The sequence below is a fragment of the Falco peregrinus genome, chromosome 12 (genome assembly GCF_023634155.1).
Source record: "Falco peregrinus isolate bFalPer1 chromosome 12, bFalPer1.pri, whole genome shotgun sequence".
NCBI classification, from domain to species: domain Eukaryota; kingdom Metazoa; phylum Chordata; class Aves; order Falconiformes; family Falconidae; genus Falco; species Falco peregrinus.
Genome location: NC_073732.1, coordinates 24,321,258 through 24,338,006, shown reverse-complemented (window position 1 = coordinate 24,338,006; position 16,749 = coordinate 24,321,258). Strand labels below are relative to the sequence as shown.

The 16,749-nt window shown below is 42.6% G+C and overlaps 2 protein-coding genes across 4 annotated transcripts; one reads left to right on the top strand and one right to left on the bottom strand.

The window, feature by feature from the left end:
- On the bottom strand, positions 1-13,280 carry LRRC34 (leucine rich repeat containing 34). 3 transcript variants are annotated; one of them, XM_027792431.2, is made up of 11 exons: positions 13,178-13,280; positions 10,345-10,463; positions 9,326-9,450; positions 9,110-9,174; positions 8,257-8,340; positions 6,554-6,682; positions 5,060-5,155; positions 3,333-3,487; positions 3,080-3,235; positions 1,517-1,643; positions 1-1,244 (listed from the first exon to the last, which is right to left on the bottom strand). In XM_027792431.2, the coding sequence occupies exons 2-11, from the start codon at positions 10,458-10,460 to the stop codon at positions 1,041-1,043; spliced, it is 1,257 nt and encodes a 418-aa protein (XP_027648232.1). In that variant the 5' UTR covers positions 10,461-10,463; positions 13,178-13,280; the 3' UTR covers positions 1-1,040. The 3 variants fall into 3 exon arrangements, with proteins under 3 accessions (XP_027648232.1, XP_055673501.1, XP_055673502.1); XM_055817526.1 differs by lacking the exon at positions 13,178-13,280 and adding an exon at positions 10,772-10,969; XM_055817527.1 differs by lacking the exon at positions 13,178-13,280 and adding an exon at positions 10,772-10,969 and having other exon boundaries at positions 1,106-1,244; positions 3,046-3,235.
- LRRIQ4 (leucine rich repeats and IQ motif containing 4) lies at positions 11,265-16,596 on the top strand. Its single transcript, XM_055817390.1, is given in 11 exon segments — positions 11,265-11,373; positions 11,897-12,065; positions 12,067-12,511; positions 12,513-12,968; positions 13,903-14,040; positions 14,322-14,383; positions 14,385-14,519; positions 14,851-14,870; positions 15,163-15,376; positions 15,898-15,904; positions 16,339-16,596. Coding segments are annotated over 11 exon segments (2,013 nt in total).
- The last annotated feature ends 153 nt before the right edge of the window (positions 16,597-16,749 follow it).

The window sequence follows — 16,749 nt, the reverse complement described above, 5'->3', positions numbered from 1 at the left end:
AAGAAAGAAATACATGCCGCGAGTTAATCAAAATACCATTGATATCACAGTAAATTAGGTTCACTAATTCATTTAACTTGGTTTTAAAAAAAGTCACTCTTGGAAAAAGATCAAAAGCGTGCAACTACTAGTCAGAGATGACAGTTTATAGAGCACAGTAGCAGCAAATGGATTTACCCAAACCTCTCGGCTTCAGCAGGAATCTTGTTCTACAGCATATCTGCTTTGCTGTCAAGCAAAGCTCCTGCCCAGCAGCTGTGCCAGGTGTTTAAGTTTTTGTCAGTTTGATGGGCCTGGCTGTACTCCAGAGACACAGCAACGTTACCTGTGGGCTGTTCCTGCGGCGTGGAAGCCTGACTGCAGAGACTGCAGCCCAGGAAGGCAACGGCAGCTCTTCCTCTGCAGCAGCTGTGTGGAAGAGGACCCTGTGGTCACGATGCTCTGTTCACAGGCGCTACTGCTGCTCTGGTCCAGCCCCTGCATCTTTTTTTAAATAAGCAGCACTTGATAGAAGTGCTGATCTCAGGGGGTCTTTAAAAACAGCGGAGTAGTTCAGCTGCTAGGAGTTCAACTCATGCATCTGCACTGCTGCAGTCTAAACCCTTTGCATGCCTCTGGTCAGTGACTGTTTACTCCCCACTACTGCTAAGAATACCTAGTGTCACTCACTCGCTGTAGTGAAAATGTTTTCTTCTAAGCATGTTCTTTTACTAAATTTATCTATTGCCTCAAAACCCTAGAGCTACAATTAATCATGGTACAGCAAAGGAGATAGAGTGCTGTAGAAATAACTGCAGCAAAATTAATGAATTTTCATATTAATGGGCTCTTAATAGATTGAGCGTTATTTAGCAACAAATTTTAAGGTCAGTGGTTTGCTGTTTTATCTCTAATGCCATTTCAAGTGGGTTTACATTCCTTGTAGACTAAAGACCCAGAAGCAACAATGTGCAGCCAGTCTGGTATTAATAGAATTTAACTTGGTAGAAACCAGATAGGAAAAGCTCAACCGTATGGAATGCATCAAGCTGCTACCTCACTCACAAGTGTTCTGAAACAGCTGCAATGGCCAGACTGGCATTAGCGTCTTTCTTCGTCACCTCCCCACAACTCGGTGTCCAGTAGTAATGCCTCCGAAGGCCGTGGGAGAGCTCCGCAAGGTGAATGTGCCCATCCACTTCGTACGGTTCCACATCGGTACGGTTGGGTGTCAGGCGGCCTGTCTGGATTAATTCTGAAAATGCCTGAAATGAATAAAACCAAGACTATAATATTCCCTTTTGACTGACTGCAGTGAGTGCTCTAGAAGATAACACACAGTAGGAGAGTACTTGATCATTTCAGTATGCTGGTGTCCAGTGAGTCTCTTCACAGCACCATCATCATAATTTTTTAAAACACTTAGTAATTCAGGTATCTTGTTCACTAATTGCTGCAGTCTTCCCAATGACTGTAAAAACAAGTTAGAACAAACAAACCAAACAAAACCCTTTTAGAAGAGTTCAGAAGCACTTACCATACAGGTGGCTTCATCAAATTTGTTCCCCCAGATGTAAATATAGGAAAGTTCCATGTTTGTTTTCATCGCATCTGAAAGAGCTACGAGTCCTTTGCCACTTATGTTGTTGCTTACCACCGACAACCTAATAAACAGAGAAAGTAGTTACACAAGTGCGTGCCAAACCACAGAATTCCCATCTTTTAATTGAAACTGAGAGCTTAACTATGTTTTATCCTTATATTTTATCATTATCTGTTACTGTATATCATATTTGTTATTATTAATATAATTACTTATTTATATCAAGGCCAGTCCAAATGCAAAATTTTTTCAGGTTGTAAAGGCAGTTTGGATTATGGGCTTGTACTATTTCTAAAGGCATTTCCATGACTCCTGCAGCCAGGTTGGTCACGATTTAGTTCTTCAGTGTCAGGGACTTGCTGCGTGGTAGCCAGGTCTCATCTGTGCTTTGAAGCCCAAGCCTTGGCATTTATCCAGGCTAAGCTTTGATCTTTGTGGAGTGGCAGTTATTTTTATATTAGTGAACCTGGAAGGCTTTCAGAGGCACCTAGCAGCCACCACCTCCTCAGTCTGCTACTTAAAACTAATGGCTTCAGGTAACACCTTTGATCAGCTTTTACATCCTGCCGGCGCATGGTTTAATACAAGGTACGGGGAGATTACAGCTCCTCCGGGTTCACCCGGAAGCTGACTTCCACAGGGGATTTTCTTACATGGTGAAGATCAGAATCAACAAATATAGTGCCTTATCCCTGCGTGGAATCTGATTATCTTAAAATTCTGAAGATGTACAGCTCTTGTTTGTTTTTGTTTGTGCATCACAGGGACCTAAGCTTTCAAGATGCAGAAAGAATTAACAAGAGCTAATTGCCTCACCCCCAACCCCCCACCCCCACCCCCTGCCAATTCTGAATGACTGTAAAAGCTGTGAATCATTGAAGTAAGATAAACCACTACAAAAACGGTTGTAAGCATCAACACCCCCCCCAAAAAAAAAAAATAGAAGAACAAGCATTGTCAGGCCACGCAGCAATGGACAAAATAGGAAAAAAAGGAAGCACAAAGAAAGGGGATAAAATAAGTTACAAGCAGGCCTGGCAGTGTGGGAAGGTGAACACAAGGTGTTAGCATGTGAGACTGAATGGCGTGTCTTGGCCTCGTGTTTTACTCCTTTAGCTCATGTGAAGCTACAGGGGACTTAATTCAAATACCAACACAGGCCTCCTGTGCCGTCTGAAATGCGTGACTGTGTCCTGCCGGGTCTCCAGCTGCAGGGCTCCGAGAGGGCCTGTGCTCACCTCCAGCACCCTAGGATGTCTCACAGGTCTCGGGGCACCTCACGTGGCAGGACACCCCTATGGTCAGCAAAGGAATCCCACCCAGTCTGTCACCCACAAGTTTTTTCCCTCGAGAAGGAAAAATGGACCAAAAAGTTTGGAACTTCCTGATTTATCTGTTTTGATCAACATCAAAGCACACAGCTTTGATGTCAGTTCAGCCACTGCAAAGTCCAAGTTTCTTACACCTGCGGTCTGGGGAAGCTGTGTAAATACTAACGCTTGCAGAGTCCTGTTGTACAAAGCCAAGGCTTCACTCAGGTAGATGGCTCCATCATCTTCTATTCGGTTTGCATTGAGATCTAGGATTTCCAGGGTTTGGTTCAGTTTTAGTAGTTCTCCCAGAAATTTTACACCATCACGGGTTATTTTATTACTGAAAGAGAGAAGCACACATTTATTTTTTTTTTAAAAAGTGCTAAGAAAATTAGTTTCTAATGTTATTCAGGGCTATGACACTTAATAACTCTTACCAGCTAAGATCGAGGTATCTCAGGCTGGAGTTTTCATATAATGCCTCACACAGTCGCTCTACACCAAAGTTTCTCATTTCATGCTTGCACAAGTGTAGTTCCACAAGCGAGGAGTTATTTTTCAACATCAGAGCTACGTGAACTGTGGTCTCTTCCTAAAAACATACACTCAGTTTTATTAAGCTGCACTTCAGGGTAAGATACGGTCTTGCTTCAGTAAAAGGGAGATGCACAGCTAACAGCGAGATTTGGTCACCAGTAGCATTCTATTTTGTATATTGTATTAAAAATAGCCAGGAAAAAATACATTGTGATAATGCTGAAAATAAAAAAAAAAAAAAAGAAAAAAAAGAAAAATACCAGAAATATATTTGCAGACATACAGTACTAAATACATCCTTGCAAGATCAGAAGCATCACTGTTTGAATCATTCTGTCTAATCAGTTTTCCTCCCTGTCATTGCTCTTAAAAATCTGAATGTTTCAGCCAGTCTTCACTGACATTATTTTTTTGAGATGTAACGTGTTATTTAATGAAAAGAAACAGGATTGCTAGGGGAAAAAAATTGCCCTATTGCTGCTGTAAGGCAAAGTAAATTTGGTTTGAAGTATAAGAAAATAACAGTGAATACTGAGTCAAAAATAAGCAACAACCCAGAGGCCTCAGAAAATTATAGAGTTGAGGGTGGAAACAATGGCAAACAGAGCCTCCCACAGGTACAGTCCAGGCCTTGCTGTCCTATATTTTCAATAGCTGTAGTTCAAGTGGGGTTCTGAAATTAGGTATAGGCAGTTCAAGCCCTGTCTTAGTAGAAAAGAAACAATTAAAACCTGTTTAAACTGTTAAATTCACCTTTGGGAATTTAGGAAGATCTGGCCTTCGTGACAGCTTAATTTCATTATCCTGTCATAAGGAAAATACTGTTGCAGACACCTGACAACTGCTGCCAGTCTGGTGAAACCACCACTGTGAAACCAAGCAGCTCTGTAGCCAAGGCTCCTCCAGCACCAGCTGTGCACAAAAGCTGCATGCCTGCAAGTGCACAAAAGCTGCATGCCTGCAAGTAAAAGCCCTGCAGCAAGGTGTGCCTCTACACACCCAGCAGCCTGAGAAGATCAAAAAGATCAATCACTGCCTTGCAGATTCTCTTTTCAGTGCTCGATTGTTTTGGAGGGTTTGTGTCTTTGTTTTGACTTACAAATGCATCATAGGTTTTACATTGATGAGGTTCATTCACTTGTTAAATTTATGCTTCAAGTTCACACAGCAAAACAACAAAACCACACAGCCCAGTGAATATGGCATATTGTTGAAGTCTGCCTTTCTTTAGGCTGTGGGCACTGCACTGCTCAGATAAAAACAGCCTTTTGTTCTTCCCCTCATTTCCTGCTAAACAGCATTTCTCCCTTAGTCTGCTGAACTATGCATGAAACTCTCCCTGCTGTAACAGGTTCTCCAGTACCCAGACCTCTCCGTGTTAACCCATTATTTAATGAACGCATATGTACCAGGAAAGAAAATTTTATGTAATTAAACTTCTAGTTAAACAGGAGCAGCAGTGACTGCACAAAACTTGGCACAGAAAGAGGAAAAGAATATTTCTGCAACAATTTACTTTGTAAGGAAACCCAGAGCACCATGTAGTTCAGACATCAATAAATATATCAGTAATGACTTTACTTATGCTTCTTTCTTTGACTGAGCTGACACTAATCTACTTACATACCTCTTGGCTGTATAGTAAAGGACGATTTAGATTTATTGCTTTGACTGATTTGTTCTGAGTCAGGGCTGTTGCTATTGCTATTAGACACTCCATACCCTGGAAATGAAAATAAACAAACTCTTTAGAGAAACCTGTTCAATGTATAGATCAAGCAACCAATTTACTACAATGACTTAGAATTGACTGTCAAGAAGATCAAAAACGTCAAATGAATGGGCTCAGGTTGGAAATACTATTTTTTCTGCCTCCATGTACTCTGGAGAGTTGCAAGTGCAGTAGCCAAGTGCTTGCGGACACATAATGATAATAACAGTGCCAACTCCCTATGGAATAATAGAGTGGAATTAGACTAAGCAGTACAAATGACTAGGAAATTTGGCAACTGAGAAAGTAAAAAGCAAGACTAATGAATCTCTAAGATACTTGTCCATTTAATTGATCCTGTATTTTGGTTTTCCTGATTTATGAAGCAAAATCAGCTTGCGTGTGTTCCCTGAGGTCTTTGGTAAAAGTCTTAGCTAACATTTATCCACTGGGTAAATTCATACTAAATGTGAATAATGTGGTACAGAGAAGCCAGAGACTAGAATACGGGCCAGTTCAGGGGTTATTTTATTTCCTTCTAGTTTGCTCACTAATTTATATTTATGTTACTTTCCAGTTAGGCTGGTCTACACCCAAAGCCATTTCATTTTAAACCAACTCTCTGTCAACTCCCTACACCAAGCATAAACACATTAAGCTTTCAAATAAGTCCTACACTAGTCACACTTTCCTCATTTACCTATTCATAACACTCTTCATGCTTTCTGAAGGTATTCCCCCTTCTAGTTTAGGAGAAAATTCTGTAGTTCCAGGAAAGAAATATGGGTTTTTAGAAGTGATCCACAGGCTTTTACCAACTAGAGTGGGAAGCACCCTGCTTAGGGACTGACCCATTCGTCCTAGGTGCACTGTGTAAAAAGTCTCAGCACCTGATTCTAGGGGGTGGCAGGTTATCCAAGATCAAATTGGGTGCCTCTGTGCTCAATTCAGTACTGTTGTGCTTATGGCCTTTATGGATCGAGCTCTGAAAGGAGCAACAGAGCTATGGGACTGGGTGACTTTCAGGCATTACAGCACCACACACTTAAGAAGGAAAAGAACCTCCAGGGAATAAGAAGTCCTTCCCTCAACGTGAATTACACAGGGCTTAGACAGCATAAGAAAAATGAACAGCAGAAGCAAACCTCAGAAAATCTGAAAGCCAAGCACTTGAATTCCCAGGGACATTGTGGCAATAATACATCACCAGTTAATGACTTCACAGGTGCTTTATGCAACATGCCTTTCCAAGTATGCATTGCCATATTATACATTGTGTTACCTGGAGCTATCACAAAATGTAAAATCAATGACAAAAGATGGCATTCCCCCCTGATTAAGCACTGCAGGACCTTTGTGATACCCTTGAAAGACTTACATCATTGATGATAATTTTACTGGGTTACTCACTATATCACAGTCTCCAAGATCCAGCTTCTCTAAGGTTGAGTTAATTTGTAGCATTGAAGCAAAAAACATCCCACCTTTGTTGCCTATTTTGTTTCCAGTCATTCTCATATACACAAGAGTTTTATTCCTCTAGACAAAAAAAAAAAAAAAAAAATTCCTTTCAAACAGCCTGATAAACAACACTGTCCTTTTCCTTGTGAATCTCGCTGGTTGTCACACAAAAACAAAACAACCCTCCAGAAGAATTGTGTCTAAGTGATGACACTGACTAAGCAGTTGGCTCAGGCTCCCCTCAGTGGAGTCAAAAGCATGAGAGTCTGGAAGCAAAACTCCAGTATTTCAAACCTTTTGTTTCTCCCAGGTTCACAAATTTCATAGTCACAAAAATAATCCAGGCAGATATTTCTGCCTAAGTTGACATCTGAAATGCAAATGATATCAAAACTGATTTTAATATAGTAAGTGTATTTTAAACAAGAAAGTAATCTGCTTTATTTTTTCATAATCTTTTAAATCACATGACCAGTCAAAGTCAAACCAGTGTGTAAGTCTTTGCAGGACTGGTGACTTCACTGGTAATGTAAGGTTCTGATCAGACATCTAGGAAAGTCAGCATCTTTCCCCTCACCCATCACAGAATTTCAATGGGTAGGAAATAGCTATTTAACTATTAAAGCCCCCAATGCAATGCAGAGTAACTTTTTACTCTTAATTCCTCAGTACCACATAATCACTGACTAGCAGAGATGATGGTTGATTAAGTTAAAGATTACAAAATGAGTAGTTCTGTGAGCAACAGAACTATTGAAGCCTGGTTTCATACGCTTTTTATGTCTTCCACGTGTCCTCAGTACCCCTTTCCCCACTGCAGTATGGCATCTACTACAGCATCTTCCTCCCTCCGTAACACCCCCCCTTCACCCCGGATCCCCCCCGCCCGGCCCAGCAGCCAAGGGGCTGGTGCTCAGGACCTGCCACCCTCCTGCTCAGCAAACCCCGCAAACGCTGCCTGGGGCTGCACACCCAGCCTGGGGCGTTGCCACCCCAGGCTGTACAACCTAGAGTACAGGGCTGTACAACCTAGAGTACCGCCATAGGTTCTGGAGGCCTGTCAAATGCAGTTGAAATCAATTTGGTTTGAAGCCCATGAAGGAGGAAGAAAGAGCTCATGTGAGTGTCGTTTCACAGACACAACACATAGGCCCCATTTCCTTGGGAAACCACCTGAAAAATAACAAACTTGTTTTTATGCTGCTGCTGTAAGGGAAAGTTTTGAAAACATGTCTCAGACATCCTGGATCATGACAAATATTGATGTCAACGTACAAGCAAATTTAATACATAAAACGACAAAACAAACAAACAACAACAAACCAAAAAAAAAAAAAAAAGGGAAAACCGATGGCATTATTTATCCTATAGCATAGCTTGGCGTTTTTTCACACAGCAAACTCCAGCTGTGATAGCTGTGATAATGAAGTGTTAATGGCAGGACAGTGCAACTTTCTCTCCTGTGGAACCTGATTCCTGAAGTCTGCCCTGGGAAAACAAGGGATCCCTGGGACAGAGCAAAATGCTGAATGATGGAAAACAGAGGGCCCTTTCAGCTCGCTCCGAGGTTGGCAGGACAGCTAGTACTGTTTATCAAAAGCAAAAATATCAAACTTGATGCCATTGTCTAAAACTCCCAGACAAATACTCACGTGGAGCGCTCCTGCTATCAGCTCTGCTCCACTTGTGCCAATATCATTAAACATCAGGTTAAGGTACCGCAGAGTGGAATTTTCCTTAGGAACAAACAAAGCAGAAAGTAGTGAGATTTCTTCCCAGATCATGCCTGCATTTTTCAAAAAGGAGATGCATCATACACGTATTTAAAACCTCTGTCCCTCACTGCATTTCAGGCAGCCCCTGATTTAGAGTAGTTACAGAAAGTATGTCAGATGATGAGAGAAAGGCAGAAAAACTTGTAGCTTGAAGGTCCTCTTAGGCTTACAGAAACCACCTAGGAACCCATGTGCTCAGTGTGACCAAACGAGGCAGGTGGTCAAGCTCAGACGCAGACTTTCAGGCATTTTGTGAACTTACTGGCACTCCCCAAGCTGCAGGAACACAGGAACCAAGTGGCAACTCATCATTTTCTGTCTGTATCCTAGTGCTTACAATGGCAAAAAAGCAGCATTAAAGTTTCCTATGTTTAGACCTACAAAAAGGCTAACAGAGATGATAAAGTATCTAAACAAAGACCCTGGCACACTTGACACTACCATTGCCTCCTTTATCGAATTGAACTGTAAGCCTAAAAGCCCCATGGTTTATTCCACTCTTCTGTCTCCAGGACCTCATTGCCAAATGTCTGATAGTTTTCTACCAGAAATTTAAAAATCTCCCCAGAGAATACAATCTGAGATTCTAGTAGGGTGGATTTTGATGTGAAAGTCAAAATTAATGGAATTTTGCCAAATCAATGCATTCTTCTCTCCAACACTCCACATACAAATATTATCCTAACCAAATAAATTACAAGTTGCTGAAAGATAAACATCACTTTGGCACCTGGAGGAGTGCTGCCACGTTCTTTGCTCCACTATCAGTCAACACGTTACACCTAAGATCCAAACCTGAAAAAGATGAAGAATATGACAGACACGTATCTATAATTAACTGATCTCTAACCAAAAAGAAATAAAACTGAACTAAGGCTGAAATCAACACTGCTGATGTTTTCTTATATTCACACAGTGATTTCAAACACACATGAAACAAGCTTACCTGTGACAAATACAGTGTCACGTAAGACAGAGGCAAGAACTTGAAGATCATCACCTGTAACTCTCTGCACAGGCACTAGATGATTATTTCCAGCTATTTTTAATGTGATTCCTTTTGTCCATCTGCTGCAAGATAAAAATGTAAGAACATGGGGAGGAGTATAATGATACAGAAAAATGAATTCTCTCTCCAGGTAAGTGTATTCATGCTTGCCCTCACTGGTGTGTTTACATGCAGTTACCTGCTGCCACTACCTTTGGTAACACCATGACAGATGACATGTTTCAAGCTGTACCTCAGCACTATCCTTTTTGATATTCTGAAGACACTGCACAGCTGCAAGAGCACACATACACAGAAAGCAGGAAGAAGCAAGGTGAGGGGAAGGCAGACAGAAACAAAGACTATCCTGGAGGTTTCCTCATCATCTCCTTTTTTACTTGCTCCCTTTATTTACTCTGTCCTGCCCTCAAGATCAAAAACTTATACAAACCCTTTCCCTACGCTGTATTTCTCAGGTTTTCTCTCCAAAGGGCTATTAACTTTTACCCCAGAAGCATCCATGAGAGGAAGCCTTACCTAGCCACATGATGAGAGAGAGTTTGGGTGGTTAATACCTTGGCAGGACTCAGAGACAGTTCAGGAAAGCATTACCAGCTGGAAGCTAACTGGATGCAGCTAAGGGTTTTTTATACAGGAGCAAGACAAAAGGCTGGCAGTTAAGATGACTAGACACTGGGTTTGGCTTCTTTAAGGGACACAAAGGCACCATCCTGTAAATTTTTCACTTTTTTTTGATTTCACTTCTTGTAAAGCTGCCCAGAAGGGATATATGGCTACAAACTTCTGCCAAGACGATGTCAAGATGAGTCAAACCAGAACTTCAGCAGTAAATGCTAAACATGATTTGTGTTTAAGCCTGAAACTGCACAAACTTTCTCATTGTTCAGTTCCTTGTCCTGCTATCTTGTTTAAAGCTTTCAGAAGTATCGAAAACATGCTGTTTCTTATTTCCTTACGTTTCATCATTTTTATCAGCTTCTTGAAGCACATGAGCAATGAAGGGGTTTTCAGGCTGGCCCAAGTTTTGGCAGGCCTGCACATAGCGCTGGTGAAGATCTGAAGGAACCGACATGACCTGATGGAAAACAAAACATGATTGCATGGTTACGGCAGCCTAGCAACATCACCGGGCCCAAGCGCTGTTATGCTGGGCTCTGCATAACAATAAAAAAGGGCTTGGCCTGCAAAGGGTTACAGCTCTTGGTATGCAACACAAGAATAACAGATAGATACAGACAGGCAAAGCACAAGGCAAAAACATGGATTTGTGGATGTGTTTCTGATCCGCCCTCAGATAGGATCTGCCCTAACAGAGGATTAATATCCATACAGGCACATCCTTTTTCCCCATGGAGCAGCTGGGCTGCACCCTCCACAGCCTACCTGAGCGATCGGCACCCACGCCAACCCGCCGTGACTGCCCCGCGGAGCTGGGCTGCTCCAAGGGGAACGGTGTTTGGCGATGGAGCCGTTCCCAAGGGCTGCCGGGCGGGCCGGGCGCAGGCAGGAGGCAGGTGGGCTGGCAGGAGGCCCGGCGGTGCTGGCCCTCCCCGCGGCTGTGGTGGGGACTCTCATCAGCTCACCCCTGGAGCATTTACTTTGTGGTCTGCCCACGGTCTCCGAGGAGCCTTTGCAAAAATTTCCGTGGTTACACGGATTAGCAGTTACTTCAAAGGTACCTGCGCTGGTCCTTTCCACCAAATAAATCCTTCCAGAGACTTCAGTGCAGGTGGCAGGGGGTGGGCTGGGGTCGCATGCACTCCTGTCCCAGTGTGTGGGGCTCGCAGCTCGGTGCTGAACTCGGAGCAGATATAAAAGAAAATACCCTCATGCAACAGTGGAATTAGACCGGGAGGCCCAGCGTGGGTCTCTCCCCATGGTGGTCACTCAGCTCTTCCTCGTCCTGGTGGCACCCGGAAAGCACCCATCTCTGGAAACCCAGCCTCCTCCCAGCATAGTTACGGCAGCAGCGAAAAGGTCATCAGGTGGGAGATGACTGACAGCTGCCTCTCAGTCTCTGCTTTCCTTCTTATCATTCCTTCAGGCCATCTAGTCGCCCCTTCCCAACTCCTGCTGTTTCATATCTGGCAGCAATACAGCTCCGGGGGTTATCCATACCGGACTCACTGGTGTCTCTCTGGCTCAGAAGCCACCAGGTGTTAGGTGAAGGTGCCACTTCTTTTACAATGGGACTCTTGCAGCTTTTTACAACCAGCACCGATGAAGACAGATCTCAGTGTTTGTAAATATAGACTTCAAGACTCAAGGAGGTTGCTTTGTCCAGCAGAATTTGGCTGTTGGGGCACTTCAGAATGCACTGGGATTCAAAGATAAGGTCCTGCTGTATGTACTGCAGGATTTGGTCTCTATGAACACCACTGAGACTAGAACCTGTTCCTAAATGCTGAATTCTGCCAGTATTTATTTAGCATAGGAAGGTCATTGAGTGCTGTTGATTTTGAATTTTTTTCTCTCCTAACCAGAGCACAGAGGGCTGAGTCTCAGCAGAGCCAGGAGGCCAGTGCAGGGGCACTCATAGTCCCAAAGCTGACTCTCTTGGTTTTGAGGATGACCATGATCAGACTGCATAAGAAATAACAGTGAATGAAGTGCCAGAGAATGAAGCCCTTTCTCCCAGACACATCACAGACAAGATATTTTTCACTGATTTAGCCAACAACCATCACACCAGGGGTCCCAAGTCTAGAATATCTGGAAGAGCTGCACATGGAAAAGAACCTGATTGTAAGCGTCCCCAGAGACATCAATCACTGGAGGCACATGAATGTCCTCTACTTGGATCAGAATCACATACGGGACATATGCAAAGAACTGGGAGAGCTAAAAAGTCTTCTGAACTTAGATTTAAGCAACAATCCCCTCTCTTGTAGTTTGCTGCCAGTTATTGGCCAGTTGCAGTCCCTTCGTCAGCTCAGGCTCTATAAAACAAACTTGCACAAAATCCCAGTGCAGATCTGTGAATACCTCCACCATGTTGAACTGTGTGGCTTTTCTGACAACAGCCTTCAGTGTCTGCCTAAAGAAACAGGGAACCTGACAAAAGTGAAGGAAATTTACCTCCAGAAAAATAGACTTGAATGTTTTCCCCAAGGAGCCTCGTCATATTGCTAATTTAGAAATAATAGATCTGGAAGAAAATCTAATCAGTCTTATCCCAGGAGAGGGAGGCTTTTGGACAAATTTACTTAAGCTATTTTTGGCTTTTAATAACTTATCCTCCATTCCTCCTACACTGTAACACTGCCAAAAGTTGGCTGTGCTGTCTCACAATCTCCTGCACAAGTTTCCCCCAGGTCTGAAGAATCTCACTGAAATGAGAGTGCTCAGACCTTCTGCTATCAGCCTGGAGGTGTTCCCACAGCCGGTCTGCTGCTGGCCAGCCCTTCCACATGTTTATCTAAGGAACACCAGACTGCACAAGATAGCCAGGTTCTTTACCAGATTAACCAGTGTCAGGATACTGGATCTGAGTGAAAACTGCTTTGATGATATTCCTAAAGGAATGTACACTGTGAAAAAAACAGAAGTATTTGCCCTGGGTGACAATCAGGTACAGGAGGTATTTTGTTCCTTTGTTTTCATTTTTATTTTATTGATACCTCCCTTTTGCAAAATCTAAGTTCTTCATTACAACCCCGTGCCACCTTTCCCTACTACAGTGAGAAGGCATGTTCCACCTGGTACACACCTGAGCCTGGGTTACTCATTATGACTGACATCTGAGTATTCAGTCAGGGTGAAAAAAAGCAGGAACGTGGAAACACTGACCTTTGTGTTGAATCATAAAGAAGGAATACTGACTGGAGGGACTGCTTCAGTCTTTATGCATCTTTTTTTCTGCGTACACTGGAAAATGAGCGCTGCATTTGCATAGAATCAATACATCATCAACTGAAACAAAGCAGAGGACAATTGAAAAATGGATGTCATACTGTTAATGCCTTTAACACAATTAACGTTTGCTGTTCATTTGATAATGAACAATTATGTACCCTCAAGTTGTGCTGTTCTAAGTGTGACAGTGTTAATGGATGCGCTCATTTTAGGGTCCAGAATACACCTTTCCTTTTTATATAATGCTCTGCTTCTTCTCCAAGGAGATTTTCACTTGTGCAATTTTCTTCCTGAAGATTACATTTACAGAGGCAGTAATTTATGCAAAAGAATCACTTTCAGATTTCATTCATTTAAATTACTCTCCCTTGCACTGCGTATACAAAGGAAATAAAGCAGCAGACTGATGTTTCTGCTAAGAAATAAAATTAACCCCATAAGAAGTCCTTCCAGCAGAGGAAACAACCTGGATTTTTTTTGCCAAAATTTCCACCATACGGTGAGGTATAATGTTATATTAACGAGCGGACTATTCTGTGTTCATCCATCAACAGTAATGCAGCTCCACAGCATTTTCTTGGAGATTTTTTTCCTAAAAACAAAATCCCAAAGATTACTGTTTAATTGACATAATGTATCTTTTTAATGACTCTGTCTAGGTACCTGTGGAGGTGAAAGAACTGACAAATTTGAAGTGCCTTAGCTGATCTGAAAACCAATTCAGTATCTTTCTCCTGGAGTCATTAGAGAGATTGTATTTCGGACAAGATACAGGAATTAAATTCAGCGAACTGCAGGTAGGAGCAATAGAAGGGGGAAGATCTTGGTGTGCTGCAGCATGACACTTCGATGGACTCCAGCTGCTTCCAAATGCGGGACTGAAGGTTCTCCTTGTCTCTTTAGGTACGTGGTGCAGCATCAGGCCAGGGCTGTCACAGTAGGGATAATATCAAAACGTAGTGTTTGAAACAATGTTCTCTCTCTGAATTTAGTAGTCATCCCAATAGCATTTCAGTTTATAAACCTTACTTCTGCACTTCCTAATATTCTCTCTACATTGATTATATCCCAAGCTAAGGAAAAATGCTTTAATTATTAAAACTTACGCACACATATTTTGCAGAAACTGGAAGAACTGCATGGAGAATAATTGTCTGGAGTACCTGCCTGCAACCATCAGCTCATTGACTCACTTGAAAATACTTGACTGTTGCAACAGTTTCTTCCAACAGCTCCTGCAGTCTGTCTGCCAAGTACAAGGTGAAAAACAGTCTTGGTGTTCATGGCCTTATGGACCCTAGTAAGTGTTTTGGAAGGGGGAGGGAGGGAAGGAAGGAATGCAGTACATCTTTCAGAGCTCATCCTCTAATTGCAAGGGAGCCAATAAAAGTTAGGAACTGGGAGGGTGGGGAAAGTGCTGTGCCCAAGGCACATGGATGCGAGTTCCTCACTCATGACCTACCTCAGCCTCAAGGTCTGGGGAAAAAGGTGCTTCCCAGAGCTCAGCTCGAAGCAGATCCCCTGATGTGATAGACCCACTGGGTCAGCACCAGTGACTCCAGGGGGGTGGTGAAGAACTGGGTCTCTAGGGGTGCTCCTCAGCCCAGTCTTTCCATCTTCCCCAGTTCTCCATTCCATCTCTGTGTGGCTCAGCTCACTGGCACTGTTGGTGTGCTAATTAGCAGGACTTTTGAAAGCTGAATCTGGCCACCCGGCTACCAGGAGAGTAGTCTTCAACTAGTGAACTGAATGCTTTGCTAGAAGAGCTTGAGTCCCATCCTTCTGTATTTGGGAGCGGATCCTTTGAACTTGGAATGCTGTGGTGAGATGCTCAATACACACATTCATTACATGCACAGACCGAATCATTTGTTCCTCATCCGTGTGCTGTTTTGAGGAGCACGCAGGGATGCTCCACATCATTTGTTCTTTGTGCTGCAGCTGCTTTGTGTGTTCAGGTTTGCAAAAACTGCTCATTCAGAACAATCACCTGCCCCAGCTACCTGAGTATTTGGACAGTCTTCAGCAGCTGGAGTTGGTTCTTGTGGATGGAAACCGTGTGACAGACACTCAAACTGAAGCGTGTTGTCAGGGGACATCTGCCATCTGGGAAAACTTACAGAAAAATAAGTTGTAGCAGTGGTGCTAAGAAAGTCACCACAATACACATAAAAAGCTGTGGGTTTAGTAATAGATACTCTGCAGAACAACCTAAAACAATAACTCTCTGTGCAACATCAAGAACATCTTAAACCACTCTTTGCATTGGCTACAGCAAAGCAGTACTTCTATTATTACGTTAAGGCAGGATATAGGGAACCATCAGGAAATACAGCACCGGGCATCGTTCAAAAATGTACCAGAAGGTTGTCACGGCCCCACCAGGTCACAGTCAGCAAGCACAGAACAGCCCTTACAGCTTGCAAGGGAGTTTCCCTTAGTTCCTTGTCCAGCAGAAGGGGAACGGTTAGGGTGTTTTACTAACAGGTCAGATCCTCTAAGACAAGGCATTGCCCAAAGAAGAAACTAACTGCAGGTGGCATCTTCACTCTTGCTGACTGTATTTTGACTGCAGAGTTGAAGCTTCATTGCACAAATACATTGAACAAAACACATTTTTTGTGTGTTTTTGTGTTGCTTTTTTTCCCCCAAAGAACATCAGTCTATGTCACCAGTGGGCCACAGAATTAATTTGCTCAGAAAAAATACAGGGCAAGAAGAAAGGAGAGGTAAATCCTCAGTCTTTGATTCTTCTGAACCTGAATTATTTGTCTCTTTCTCTAATGTCTGTAATTTCTTCATGAACTACTCTATTTCTCCCAAACTGTTCTGAACTAAAAAGTGACATTTAAAGATGTGTAGACATGATCATTTACTATTCTAATTGAAGGGTCTGGAGGACTACAGTGTTAGCATCCTCCTGGTAAGAAATTCCTCTTGAAAAAAATAATGCACAGTAAAAGAAAAGTCAGGTAGCTGGCAGTCTATCTTAGCTGCAAACAATGTAGTCTAATACAGAATAAAAGGGTTTTTCAGAGACCACAATGTGCCTGGCTTTTTGCATCAAGAATATCCACCAGTAATACTGTTCCAAGCAACTTTTTCTCCAGGTATTCAGATTGTTCTCCTCTCTTTTTCAGATCCAAAGTCTGTGGCATGGGCTGACGAACCAGAAGGCGACTGGACCTTTCTCAACACTTAAGAATCTAAAGAAACAAAGAAAGAAGGAAAAGAAAGAAAAAGGAAAGGGAAAAGAGAAATCTGTGAAAGGATCAAAAGCAAGAAAGTGGTATTTGGGCAGTAAATTGCACAGAGCTTTCTTCATTTACAAGGGTAAATGTGAGCAGACATAAGTGAGTAGTAGACAAGCAGTATTAAAGCTTCAAATCAGTGAGCGTTACAATGAAAACATCATTTTCTGAGGTTTGTTTTTGGGTTTTTGTCAACATTGACTCAGCTCAGGCAGATTCTGAAATATTCTTGAGATGTCTCATTCTGAATGCGTG

Coding starts and splice junctions, on each gene's coding strand:
- LRRC34 (XM_055817526.1), bottom strand. CDS start 10,963: ATGAGAGTCCCCACCACAGCCGCGGGGAGGGCCAGCACCGCCGGGCCT. Junction 3,488..5,059: donor CTTTACTATACAGCCAAGAG/GTATGTAAGTAG, acceptor GTATGTTTTTAG/GAAGAGACCACAGTTCACGT. Junction 3,236..3,332: donor AGATACCTCGATCTTAGCTG/GTAAGAGTTATT, acceptor TCTCTCTTTCAG/TAATAAAATAACCCGTGATG.